Source organism: Trematomus bernacchii, unplaced genomic scaffold (assembly GCF_902827165.1).
Source record: "Trematomus bernacchii unplaced genomic scaffold, fTreBer1.1, whole genome shotgun sequence".
Lineage (NCBI taxonomy): Eukaryota > Metazoa > Chordata > Actinopteri > Perciformes > Nototheniidae > Trematomus > Trematomus bernacchii.
Genome location: NW_022987616.1, coordinates 5214175 through 5228335, shown reverse-complemented (window position 1 = coordinate 5228335; position 14161 = coordinate 5214175). Strand labels below are relative to the sequence as shown.

Below are 14161 nucleotides of genomic sequence, written 5' to 3'. Positions count from 1 at the left end.
TTAGTGGTATTTATCTTCTTTTTATTTTGGTGGAGGATCATCTGTGTGGTGTTTAGCATTAACAAATAAAGGCGTGATTGGAGTGTGCAGGCTGCAGAGCGCCAGATGTCTGTGTGAATGAGATAACTCGGTTAAAGAGGCTGACCCGGGATACAATCTGAATACATTTAATGAAGACTGAAGCCTTTTTGATTTTTGTTTTGTATGGATGATTTATCACATGAGTAATTGCATTTACTGCACTGAAATGCAGGTTCAATGGAAGATAACCAACTGTTTTATTTTAAAAGGATACAATTTTTTTAATTCCGAAATGAAACCTCAGCGATTTTTTTTTATTGTGAAATTTTATACATTTTAAGCAATATTATCTTGTACGCTAAGTACTTTTTTACATTAATTAATTGATTTTTTAACCGAAGAAGACTTAGCTTTCCAATATAACCGAAATAATAAAGTAGCCTATATTAAATATGAAAGTAGAACAAGCCGTGCCGCAGAGCTTCAAAATACTTATGAACACATAATAAATCAGATAGGCCCTACATGTTAAATGTCTGCAGTGTTTTGAAAAACGAAAAAATATATATCCCGTTTGCGCACCAAAGGAGTGATATTTTATGTTTAATTTATAATTTGTCCCTCGCTAAAAAACACAATGACCTCAAACGGAATCTTTGCATTTCATCTAATGCAAAAAAATAATACAGCCTATAAGTAAAAACTGAACCTGTATAGGTCATAAGCATAAAATGTTAATCCTACTACAATTAGCCTAAATAATATTGTCATTCTTTCAGTTAGGCATTCAGTGGTTTCTTCTGCTTTGTTTGCTGTGACAATATAAAAAAAGCTTACCAAATATGTACTCCGATATCAAGACTAATCACATTTTATCATAGCCTATATTGCCCTATAATATTGATATGGTTTATTTTTGTAAACATATTGACATAACGTAGTAGTCTTTGAAGTAGACTGTGAATAACAGTAAAATAAATGTGGACGATGGCCAACAGACCAGATAATGGATGCGATAATGAAACCAGCAAAAAGATTTAACTTAAACAAAGTTTACGTTTGGAGATTAACCCTATTTAAAAAAGCCTTCATGATGCAAAATCCATGGCAAACGTTATAGGTTGACGCAGTTACCGTATGATATGAGACAGTGATAACAGCCAATGAGAATCGTGCAGGCTATGCATCCACGTTCACGTGTCAATGTTGTACTTTTTGAGTGAGTTCAAGTCAGAGAAAAATCCCTTTGTGCTTATTTCTCCCATATTTGTAGGTCTACTAAGGCTACTTCTGAATCGCTTAACAATTACATTCGGCTAAAATCTAAAATTAGCTAACACGTTTCACTGTAGGCAACCAGAAGCTCGTGTTTCCCTTTGTAAAAGTGGTGAAAGTAATGTTGTAGTCAGCGGTAACAACAGAAACACACTGAACGTTTTTCAGAGGGTGAGTCATCTTGTCAATAGACGATCTTTGGCACGGAACATTCTACTTCCTGTCTGTTGTCACGGTAACACCTAACAACACTACCTAAACCAAACCTGGAGACCATCAGGAGAAACGCTGCGTTGATTACTGTGTTCATTAAATCCGTTTTCTGTGTAAATAACCTGCATTTTCTTACTAAAATACACATTTTCCATCAGGGTAACAATGAGTCAACGACAGATAATTCAAGGTAAGATGCACGAGCAGTTTTTTAATAAGAAAAAATAAGGAAAATGCAGCTTCAAGTCAAACTGTTTGCTTGTGTCTGTTTGCAGTTTTTGAGCAGTATCAGAAGTCAAGGATGCAGTTTGTGCAAACGGTCGCTGATCTGTCAGCCAGACCACAGAACATAGAAATCCTTCAAAATGCTGGTAAGAGAAACAAGATAATAACCAGTAAGACATGTAGTGGCTGCTGTTCCCAGGGTGTAATCCTCTCCTCTCCGGCAGGGGTGATGTGCCTGCTGCGGCCCCTGATGCTGGACAGTGTTCCCGGGATCCAGCAGACCGCCGTGCTGGCTCTGGGCCGGCTGGCCGACCACAGCGACGCGCTGGCGGAGGCCGTGGTCCGGGAGGACATCCTGCCGCAGCTGGTCCTCTCTCTGGCCTCGCAAAACGTAAGTCTCTCATCTCACGTGAGGGCCTCTTCAATGCAGACCGTTCAACCATTTTTTCGACATCCGATATTATGCTTTTCCCTCACTTTTTTCGACATACGATATCATGTTTTATTTTTGACATACTATACTATGCCTTATTTAACCTTTTTCAACATAGTATACTATGACTTTTTTTTCAACATGCTATATTTATATAAGTAGTGACCGTTATCTAAAAAGTAAGTTCCCTTAACACAAATAAAAAATAGTTATATAAGGGAGGACCCTTGTCGAAAAACTATGACTTTTCGGTAATTTTTAACGACAAATATATTTGTTTAGATAAGGGGGGACCCTAATCTAAAAATATGTATTTTTTATATAAGTGGTGACTCTTATCTAAAAAGCAAGTTCCTGTCATAAGGAGGGACCCTTAACTAAATACAAAAATAGTTATATAAGCGGGACCGTTATCTAAAAAAATATATGCATGCTATAGGCTACTACGACATTTTAGTCATTTTCTTTCTCCAACATGCTATAATGACTTTTTTTTCAATTTTTAACGACATACGCCTGGTTTCTACACACTATAACGTGCCTTATTTCGACACAAAATACGATGTTTTTTTGTCATTTTAATTTTTTCCTGACTATTACTTTTTTTGTCATTTTTTCGACATAGCATATCATGTCCTATTTTGACACAATATGCTATGTCGTTTCCTTCACTTTTTTCAACATAGCATATCATGTCGAAATAAGGCATAGTATAGTATGTCAAAATAAGACACGATATCTATCGTATGTCGAAAAAACTAGTATACTATGTCGAAGTAAAAAAAAAACAGCATGGTATGTCGAAGAAATGCAAAAACTGACAGTTTAGTATCCAGAAAACAAGATATAATGGTGTGCAAAAAAAACGACATAGTATAAATTATGTCAGTATAAACAACATCATTCAGTATCTTGAAAATATGCAAAAATCATTATATAAACACAGTATGTTCAAAAAAATAGTTTTTGTATATTAAAAAATATCAGAAAAAAACACAAAAAAGTAATAATGTTGAATGTAGAGGAAAACAAATCCATGGAATGATTTATTTTATAAATTGCTATAATGAATTGTAAGTATAGTATGTCATACAATATTGTCATTAAATTGTAAAGGACAATGTTATAGTTGTACCAAATCATGGGACAATATAACTGACTTGTATTTCAATCGTAAGTAAAGTCTTAAGACAGACCATGAATGTAAGAGTATCTTTGTGTGTTTGTATGCAGAGGTTCTATAAGAAAGCAGCAGCCTTCGTTCTGCGAGCCGTTGCCAAACACTCCCCCGAGCTGGCCCAGGCGGTGCTGGCCTGCGGGGGGGTCGACGCTCTGGTGCTCTGCCTGGAGGAGTTCGACCCCGGCGTGAAGGAAGCGGCTGCCTGGGCTCTCAACTACATCGCCCGGCACGACGCACGTAAAAATATATTCTTGGATTTCTATTTGAGCCCATTGTAATACATTTTAGGTTATTATTCTTTCTACACTTGCACACACAATTTAAGGTCCCCTATTATACTGTTTTTTTATCAATATATTACAGGTCTCAGAAATATACAAAACATGTCTCTGATTGTCGAAATACCAAACAGATCATTGCAGCATCCCATAACCTTGGTTGGTGATTGGCTAATGGTTACACAAGCCAACATTTTTTTATGACACCATAAAGTGGCCAAAATCTGATCAGCTCATTTTCAGACAGGTTTTTATATAAATGGATCAGGACAAAGAGAGCATCTTTGTTCCTGAAACTTTCAGAGTCTCTTTACACAGAGGGCACACATGTTTATGTTTAAAAGATGTGAACAAGTGGATTTTGCATAATAGGTGACCTTTAAGTGTTTGTTCTCTGCTTCCCACCCCTTCCCTCTTGGTGCAGAGTTGTCTCAGTCGGTGGTGGATGCCGGCGCCGTGCCCCTCCTGGTGCTTTGTCTTCTGGAGCCGGAGATGGCCCTCAAACGCATTGTGGCCTCCACCCTCAGTGACATCTCCAAACACTCCCCGGAGCTGGCCCAGACCGTGGTCGACAACGGAGCCATCGCACACCTGGCCCAGATGATCCTCAGCCCTGACGCCAAGCTCAAGGTAGGCCAGCTCAAAGAACACGTTTTACCTATTATTATATGAGGCTCTATATGTTAGTGTTTTACCTTCAGTTACCCATTTAACAAACATCTTGCCCTGCCAGACTGTCATGAGATACTTTGTGAATGAAATTAAGGGATTCAAAAGGTTTTATTGAAAGACTTTATCATGAATAAGAAACATTTCTCCACTACAGAACAGACTTCATTTAAATAAAAAATATTCTCCAGTTTGTTTACTTGCAATACAAAAAAAATGGTAGTATCTCATCTAAAAACCTGCAAGAAAATAATCACAAACATGTTAGTGCATGTTACAGATCTTGCAAGCAACACGATCATACTAAGTTCCGGCTTTTGTCTTGGAAAAATGATCAAAAATGTACACACCATTTATTTAGTATTAAGCAGAAGTACCAGATATTTAATAGAGAGCAGACTCATTTCCACATATGCTGACTTGTTGTGCAAAACTGTATAAACTATAAACGAGCTCTAGAATGAATGCAGACCTATTTCTTCTCCCTGTAGAGGCAGGTGTTCTCCGCCCTCAGTCAGATCAGTAAGCACTCGGTCAGCCTGGCGGAGATGGTGATTGAGGCGGAGGTGTTCCCTGCAGCCGTCTCCTGCCTCAAAGACCCCGATGAGTATGTGAGGAAGAACGTCACCACTCTGATGAGGGAGGTGGTGAAACACACACCAGAGGTACTGCAGCACACACTCGTTCACTGAAGGCACAAACATGCAGGAGCCAAAGTAACGTGCAGAGTGTGTTTGCAGCTGTCCCAGGTGATCGTGAACTGTGGAGGCATGGCAGCTGTGATCGACTTCCTGGGCGAGTCCAGTGGAAACCTACGGCTGCCGGGGATCATGATGCTGGGATATGTGGCGGCTCACAGCGAGAACCTGGCCATGGCTGTTATCCTCTCCAAGGTGTTAATCTCTCGTGTGATCCCTCTCCACGAGCCATGTCACAGCAGCAGTACAACCAGACATTCCTGCAGGTCCAGTATGTAGGTCACACTCACCGAGTCCTGTTTGTCCTCCTGTCCTGCAGGGGGTGCCGCAGCTGGCCCTGTGTATGTCCGAGGAGCACGAGCACCACATCAAGGCGGCCATAGCCTGGTCCATCGGACAGATTGGACACCACAGCCCTGAGCACGCCAAGGTGGTGGCCACCTCCAACCTCCTGAGCAAACTGCTGGAGCTGTACATGGAGGCCAGCAGCTCCGAGGACCTGCAGGCCAAAGTAAGAGCGAAAAAGGGTTCGCAGGGGTCACACCTGAAATCAGAGTGAACTTTTTGAATATCTCAAAAACATACATATATGGGCTTTCTAGTTTTATCTGCTGTGGTCCCGAGAGCTCAAAGAGCTGCAAACACAAGCAATAAAAGGAAAGAATGTCTCCACAAATTTCACAACACAAAACCCCCCCGCTGCAATAGAGAGTAAGAATCTAAAATAATGTTTTTTTCCCAGCGGAAATTAAGTTTTGTGGCAGTTGCTTCATTTTAGAATAAAATAAAATGACTTATTTATATAAACATGTCGAAGACAACCAAACACCGCAATATGCACAAAGCCGAAATGGTTGCAGCTGACTAAGTCATGCATTTCAGAACGTATTTGTTTGCAATATAAAAACAAAGCAGCTGAAACGCACAACAGCAAATGATGCTGATGAAATGTAACTAGAGACGTCTGGAATAAATCCCACCTCAATAGGGATGATAAGCAGGAAGCAAAGTCATCACATCTAAAATACAAAACAAGCAAACATGAAGTAAGCAACATAAGATATTTTCCAAATGTTTGGTGCAATGAGCTCTTAGGGCCACCGTACAAACTATCACTTATGTATTAAGTATATTGACTTGGTCTCAATCACAGTGAGGGAACAACTGCACATTTCTAAAGCCACACATGGAGATATCACTTGGTAAAAAGCTGAAACAACAGTTTGTATGAATGTATGCAATATAATGTAATTCCTCGTGTTTCAGAGTAAGAAGGCTCTGAAGAGCATTCTGCAGAAGTGCACCTACCTGCCGGGTCTGGAGCCGCTCCTCTACGATGTTCCCAGCAACATCCTCAAACACGTGGTCTGCCAGTTCAGCAAGGTGAGAGAGTCCAACACAACTGGGCATGGGTACCGAGCCCCGGGGCTGAATTATTAAAGACCGTGGTGCCGTTAAGCTCCGACGTTATCGGTAGGCTACTGGAGACATGTAACAGATATATGTCATATGTATTATTGCTACACAAACATTATATCGCAGTTTTAGTGTCGCCAACTCCGTTTCTAATATGCAAAAAGACTGCAAAATGCGTCTATGATTATTTTTAGTATTTTCAATCTTTCCAATCCAGACGAGATCTCTCTCTCCCCCGCCTGCTTGTGAGGGGGCGGGGCAGGTTACACACACGCAGCTGCTACATGCAGCAACACACACACACACACGGAGGAGATGGCGGAGAGAACTAGGCGCTCCAAGATGTGGTTAAATGTTACCCGTCTCGATGTGGGCAATGCTCGTTACCAAAAGTGCAATAAGAGTTTAGCATGTAAGGGCGGATTATTTTTAATACGATTTGTTAAAACATTGTTTCTTTTTATGTGAAATATTATGCATTTAATTTAAATAAAAAGCAATGTTAATTTTGTTCACAATTTATTTAGTTAGTTTACCTTCTTTTTTTCTCCAAAAGAACCGATAAAAGACCGGATCGATAAGCGGTATCGATAAAAGTAGTACCGTTAAAACCTTAACGATACCCATCCCTAAACACAACAGGAATCTGCTTTAGAAAGGGAAATCTAAATCAGGGGTGGCCAAATACAGAAAAATATACGAAGGGCGGGGCCACTCACTAGAGGTATACTGCCTCATAAGTTCAGCTATAGGTCAGCAAAATCAAATGTAGGTATCATCCTAAATCACAGCTCTCCAGAGGGCAGCTCATTCCTTACAACAGAAGCTCAGATTGATTATCATAAGAGGAAATATGAAGGGTGTATTTGAAGCTTGTCATATACATAAGTTATTGGGCTTTTTTTCTTATCAACTAAGATTTGTTAGAACATGTTTTCAACTTGAATTGACTGAATTTATTTGAGAAGTGGGCTCATTAACAAATGAATACTACTGAGTAATATATGTTTGTATCTATATGTAAGAAGTACAAGACGAGCACAAGTTTCATTTGAGCCGTACTGCATTATAACTTTTTGAATTAGCTGAGGGCCGATTCAAAATGGCCCAGAATCTAAATGAAAGTCAGGTTTCTAAGAGTTGTTGGTTTGGATGTGATACCTGAGTTTACTCTCCTCTCAGGTGCTCCCTCATGACAGCAAGGCTCGCCGGCTGTTTGTGACCAGCGGGGGTCTGAAGAAGCTCCAGGAGATCGAGGCGGAGCCCGGCTCCCCTCTGCGGGATCACATCAACAACATCAACAGCTGCTTCCCCGAGGAGATCGTCAGGTATGTGTCTGTGACACACACACACACACACACACACACACACACACACACACACACACACACACACACACACACACACACACACACACACACACACACACACACACACACACACACACACACACACACACACACACACACACCACACACACACACACACACACACACACACACACACACACACACACACACACACACACACACACACACACACACACACACACAGTTAACATCAAACCCCCACTGTTAACATCAAACCCCCACTGTTAACATCAAACCCCTGTGTGTGTAAACAGTAATCTAAATGTGTGTGTGTTTCAGGTACTACTCCCCTGGGTACTCAGAGGTGTTGCTGGAGCGGTTAGAGAGATACCAGCCGGCCTGACATCAGTCACACACGTTCAAATGTTACCATGAAAATGTGCCTTTACAGTAAATACAACATTTTAAAGAGCCGTTTTACATCTTATTTATTTTGTGTGTTTTTTTTATTTTTTAATGCATGTTGCAGCTTGTTTCAGATTAGATACTCCTTTTAAATGTCTTTGCCACAGCAACATGACAACAAGGCATTGCACATGAAGAGAAAAATATAAACAATACATATCAATATTGAATTACATATATCTTAACAGTATCACTATCAAATACTGAATATACAATATAAACAGCCTACACTGAAAACAATGGGAAGTAAGATTTTGCACTCAGAAACATTTAACAACGTATATTTAAAGTAGCATCTACTTACACTTAAGAAGTACTCGAGTAAACTTTACTGTCAAATCTCAGTTTTTATGTGACTTACTACTGCGTAGTAGATTTTACTTTAGACTACATTTGCACCTTTCGGGTTGTTTGTACTTGCTATGCTTACCTTACATTTCATAAATATGAAGGTCATATTTAAATGTAATTTATTCGACCTGTAACATCAAATGCAATTTAGATTTTACACTAAGGCTACTACTAAAACAGTTTACACTTTTAACACATTTATTTGTGTTCTGTTGTCTGCTACAAGCCATGGTTAAGCTACAGCTTACAAAGATTTGAACAAATTCTGCTCATAAATCAGTGAACTAAACAAAGCAGGCACAGAAACAGATTTATATACCGTCACTCAGAGGTTGAAGAAGTATCATGTATATACAGTATAAGCCTACATTCTTGCTACTGCACTATTTTTGATCTTTTTAAAAGAACATTTTAATATTGTTTATACTATTTTTCCTTTTATTTTTAAATTGTTTACTCTATTCAACTTTTTAAGTATTTGTATTTTAATGTTGAACACACTGGTCCTGTAACAACATAATTTCCCAATTTGGGATTAATAAAGTATCTATCCATCTATCCATCCATCCATCCATCTATCAGGCCCTTTACTTAAAGAGGACCTATCATGCAAAATGCACTTTTTAATGTCTTTTATACATAAATATGTGTCCCCGGTGTGTCAGGGAACTCACGCAGCGTCAGAAAATAAAGCCCTCTCTCTTTTCCTCCGTACCCACATCTCTAAAAACGGGGGTACAACGGAGCGGATACAGATTTGCGTCCGATATGACGTAATATCAGAAATGTGGACCCACTGCCCTATCAGAAACAATGCCGACTGTTTTGGACGTAATATGGTCGGTGTTTACATTAGCATCGCTAACACTCAGAGCTAACCTGTACTGGAGAGCATGTGTGTGAAGAAGCAGGAAATAAAAAGGTTTATACCAAAAATCAGCACTGTTGAAACAGGAAGTGAAATAGAGGGATATGAGGCATGGCTAGAATGTTTGGTATTTTGAGCAAAACACTTCATAGACATGTTTTTTATATATTATTTTTATATATCTGAGACCTATGCTATTGCCTAAAAATAGCATGATGGTTGACCTTTAAGTCAAAATATTTATACCACACTGTAAGAATACTCTATTACAAGTGAAAGTCTGGTAATGAAAATGTCACTTAAGTAAATAGTATAATTAGCTCGATGCTGTTTCTGTATTACATGTAAAAGTAACCCAAAATCCAATATTAACAAAATAAACCGTAAAAGCTACAAATGAATAAGAATTACTAACAATATTTAAAATAACAGAACAGAACCGTATACTTAATATACTCTATATAAGATCTAGTGAAGCACAAAGTACAATATTTCCCTTTGATTGGTAGTGGAGTATAAAGTGCAATGAAAAGAAAATTCTCAAGTACCTCAAAAATGGTCTTTGCCAAACATTTACACTCATCAAGCCCCTCCGATCGCTCGATGGAGATGGACACGTTGGGAGGTGTGGCGTCTTCTTTCTGCTGCACTTCATGGAGGACACGGATCTTCACGACACTCAGCATCGTCCTTTTTTAACGATTTATTGGCCTCCATTCTGTCAAAACATGTAAATCAGTGTTAACATACAGTACTGTAAACTTTTCTTTGAAGTTACTTCGACTGATTGGGTTGAGTTAGCTATTTAATTGATTTTACATTTAGTTTTTAAGCAGAGAGGGGTGGGTTCAAAGTGCTTTATTATCATAGGCACACTAGCTAGAGTGTGGATATGCAATGAGACAGTTCAGTCCCAGGCTCTTCCAACAATGCAACATAAATACATATATATAAGACATAAAATAAATAAATAAAACAATACAAATAGTGCAAGCTCAGGATACTATTAAGGGAATTTATATGAACTCTTATTTGTAAGGAAGCTCAGTTTATTAAATGTTTGCTTTGTTTCAAACGGGAAATAAACCTGATTAAATAATTGGGTTCTACAAGCTCAAACTATCAATTCTCCTGAAAAACACATTTTGAATCAGAATATTAAACATTGAAATTGAGTAAGTTTGAACATATTAATAAATGCCTACAGTAAAATTCAATTCCAATGTACTTTATCTAAATGTTAACTTAAAAACTGGAGAGGTTTTTCACATACTGGCAAAATGTACTTACCGTTAGAGATTTTCATGTAGAACAGCAGACACATTTTAACAGAACATTTACCTGGTTTCTCTTCAATCAGCTCCTCTGCAGACTGAAGCTCCATCATGTCAATTATTGTAGCGAACACATACCTGTAAGTACATAAAGATATTGGAAACAAAGCTAATGCCATATCTTCAATTTAACAGTTAAACGTCTATTAACGTCCCAATAGTCTCCACATAGATTACCCTCTCCTTCTTTACAGTAATCAGGTCGCATCACAGCTGTTTACACAGAGCAGCGGCCATGGCAGTGAATGTGACATTGCTTTTTTTTAGGAAGCTGGTGCCGCTATCTGTCTCAGTGTACACAGAAAAAAAAGCACCAATATAGTCACCATCACACAGTCGGGTGCACTGTGAGTGAAAAGAAAACTCTTGGCTACACACTGCTTTACTACGGAGCAGCATTTGAAAATGTAGCGCGAACACACACCCCCCACACACACACCAGTAAAACACTCACCTGAACTACTAGTCGCTGTTGACAAGTTATAAGCAACTACAACCACTAAGCATTATTACATGTTGTGTGTGGCGCGTCCATGTTAGCAGGCTACATTAGTTAGCACGCTAACAAGGTAAGCCTGAGCAACTGACGTTAACTTAGTTTGATATCCACATTAAACTGACAAGCTAACAGGTCAGTCCAGTACAGTACAGAGTTAACAAAGTACATAAACATACTTACATGATTAAAAATCCACGAGTATTCCATTTAGACGAGGGTCCATACTCTCTGACTGGAAGTTAACCGTCTAGTTCAGGGCTCTCCAACACATCGATCGCGAGCTACCGGTAGCTCGCGGGCAGCTTTTCAGTAGCTCGCCGCTCGATTATCGATTATAGCGTAGTGAGGTTGCTTATTGATTTTTCGGCCGCGGCTGGACAATAACGTTTTTTTATTTTAGAATTTTTTCTGTCACACGAATATCAAATGGTCGGTGACGCAGAGATCAAGGAACAGACGTGACAACACACACGGAGCAGTCTGCTTTCTCCACCAGCACCAGTCCAGAACTAACAGCAGAATGACCCGCTCTGAATCAGGCCCTGTCGCTGCGGCTCAGAGACACACAGGGAGGGATTTGTGTTTTTTGAAAAACACTCGTTATCGTCATGTCAGGTTTTTGGTGGATTTAATCAAGTCTTGGATTGCAGAGTATGAATGTCCTCTTGCTATTTTCAGTTGATAAATACTTGTGTAAAGTATGTGAAGGCAGGAGGAAAGCTTCCGCGATCACCGTCTCCTCTGTTCCTCCAAACCCCGCCCCCTCCCTGAAAATAATGAGTGACAGGCTGATAGTGACCCGATAGAAACTTTATTATTCACTTAATCACTGATTGAGATATGAAGCTAACTTAATCTCATACATTCATGGGATTTATGTAACAGTAAGACACCCACATGCACTATTTTTGTTTTTATAATGCTGTTGTAAATACTCCTGTTGTCTGCTGTGTTCAGACTTAAGTCATGTGTGTGATGCCACATTCAGGACATTCAGTGTCTTTTTTTTAACAGAAGACCGTAGCTAGAAGCTGCAGCTAGACTGCAGAAGTATTCGTTTTTTGTTTTTGAGGATGGAACCATTTTCACACACAGATATAGGGAGGCTAGACCTATACACTTGATTTATTATGGTTTATAATTTAATGTCAAGACGAAGAAGAAGAAGAAAAAGATGGCTGAACAACTGTTCAGTGTCAATCCTGTGGAGATCTCCAAAATAATGTTCAGCTTAAGTCTCAGCAAAACTCACAACATTTCTGGAGCCTTGTAGACACCAAAAACTATAGAACATTCACCAAGCAGCACTGAAAATGTCTGCTTTATTTGGTTCTGTTCTACATACCTTTGTGAAGCAGCTTTTTCTGACATGAATGAAATCTAAATACAGAACAAGACTGACTGATGGACATAATTAGAGTGAACCTAAGTGGGTACACTCCAGCAGACACCTGTATGGTGGACTGCATGCAGTGCCATTCATCTCACTAACAAAAGAGTGAAATGCTTGTAAGGTGGTGATTAAGGACACTCATGTGAATGTTCAGTGATGTACTTATTATGTGGGCCATAATAATATGTGAGAAATCTTCGTTTTCTTGGACCTTGATGTGAAGTTAAGATTTTTGATAAGCTTTAGGTATTGCAATTTCACACGTGTACACAAGTATAGCTTAATTCAACTGATGAGGGCTATGTGAATAAATGTAAGCGATGTGATGCAAGTAGCTCTTGGCCACTTTCATTTTTTCAAAGTAGCTCTCAGATGAAGAAAGGTTGGAGACCCCTGGTCTAGTTGTTTGTCCCGTGCGCAAACACCTCTGACGTCATCGGGGGCGTGGCCCACCTGTACTCACATTGCGCAGGTACATTTTACCAGCTGTTCACAGGCTGTAGGTCAACACATTACTTTAGTTAACATTTACGTGGTGCTATGATTTAAATGTACTCATCTAAATGAAGATACAAAATGACTTGCAAATTCAAGTAACACATAAACAAAAAAGGGGAGATTTTGAGTAATAGAAAATGATTAGAAATGTATTGTAGAATTTAAACATATATTTACAGGACCAGTGTAATACTAACAACATATATCGAAGTAGCCTATACTACATTATACAAATTATATTAAGATATGCTATAGACAGCTCATTTTGTCACTATATGTTGTGCAAGAGAGACTAAAGATAAAATAAAGGACATTTCATGGAGTGACATTAAAAAAACTGCACTCAATAGAGAGGTCAAAGGTCAGGTTCAGCAGAGCAGCAACAATTGAGGTGCATTTAGTGTGTTGCTCAAAAGACACTTCAGCAGGCAGCATAATATGTGGATTTAATCACTTGCTCCAATCACAGAGAGGCATGTCTACCTCATATGTAGTTTGCAAAATGCAAACATATAAAATATACGGTGAAGTTGTATTTCTGCAGAGCTCACACTGCCCCCTGGCGGCCGTGGAGCCTCACTGCGTCTGAGCTCTGTGTGTGTGTGTGTGTGTGTGTGTGTGTGTGTGTGTGTGTGTGTGTGTGTGTGTGTGTGTGTGTGTGGGGCAGCTGCAGCGCACATGGCGGGCCGCTCTTTGTGTGTCGTCTCTGCTTGTTCTCCACATTGTAGGCCTACTGACGGTGTAAATTAGCCTCCACCTCTGAGACCTAAACTAGTCCGGCTGCAGCTGCCACCACCCCCTCCTCCTTTCTTCCTTAAACATCTGATATAGGCTATTATTAGGCTATATCCTTAGTTATCGCTTGTTGGAGCCTATTGTTTAAATGTGCAATGTAAATTCAATTTTCAAAGTGAGTGAATAAATAGGCTATACGGAATTATTGATAAAGAGAAATAAACCCACCCTAACCTATAGGTTCCGCATTTTTCAGGCATAAATACAAATAAAGATCGAAAGCACGACCTCCAAAAACTG

General features: G+C 39.3%; 1 protein-coding gene and 1 long non-coding RNA gene across 3 annotated transcripts; one reads left to right on the top strand and one right to left on the bottom strand.

Annotated features, from left to right (window-relative positions):
• Positions 1–1296: 1296 nt before the first annotated feature.
• On the top strand, positions 1297–8205 carry spag6 (sperm associated antigen 6). 2 transcript variants are annotated; one of them, XM_034132406.1, is made up of 12 exons: positions 1297–1467; positions 1668–1699; positions 1785–1880; positions 1959–2125; positions 3401–3584; positions 4050–4255; positions 4786–4959; positions 5035–5187; positions 5312–5503; positions 6259–6375; positions 7591–7736; positions 8058–8205. In XM_034132406.1, exons 2-12 carry the CDS (start codon positions 1675–1677, stop codon positions 8119–8121), a joined length of 1524 nt encoding a protein of 507 aa, XP_033988297.1. In that variant the 5' UTR covers positions 1297–1467; positions 1668–1674; the 3' UTR covers positions 8122–8205. The 2 variants fall into 2 exon arrangements, with proteins under 2 accessions (XP_033988297.1, XP_033988296.1); XM_034132405.1 differs by lacking the exon at positions 1297–1467 and having other exon boundaries at positions 1515–1699.
• Positions 8206–9929: 1724 nt separating this feature from the next.
• Positions 9930–11539, bottom strand: LOC117484008. Its single transcript, XR_004556066.1, has 3 exons — positions 11416–11539; positions 10744–10814; positions 9930–10120 (listed from the first exon to the last, which is right to left on the bottom strand). It is a non-coding gene; the product is annotated as an uncharacterized LOC117484008 (long non-coding RNA).
• Positions 11540–14161: the final 2622 nt, after the last annotated feature.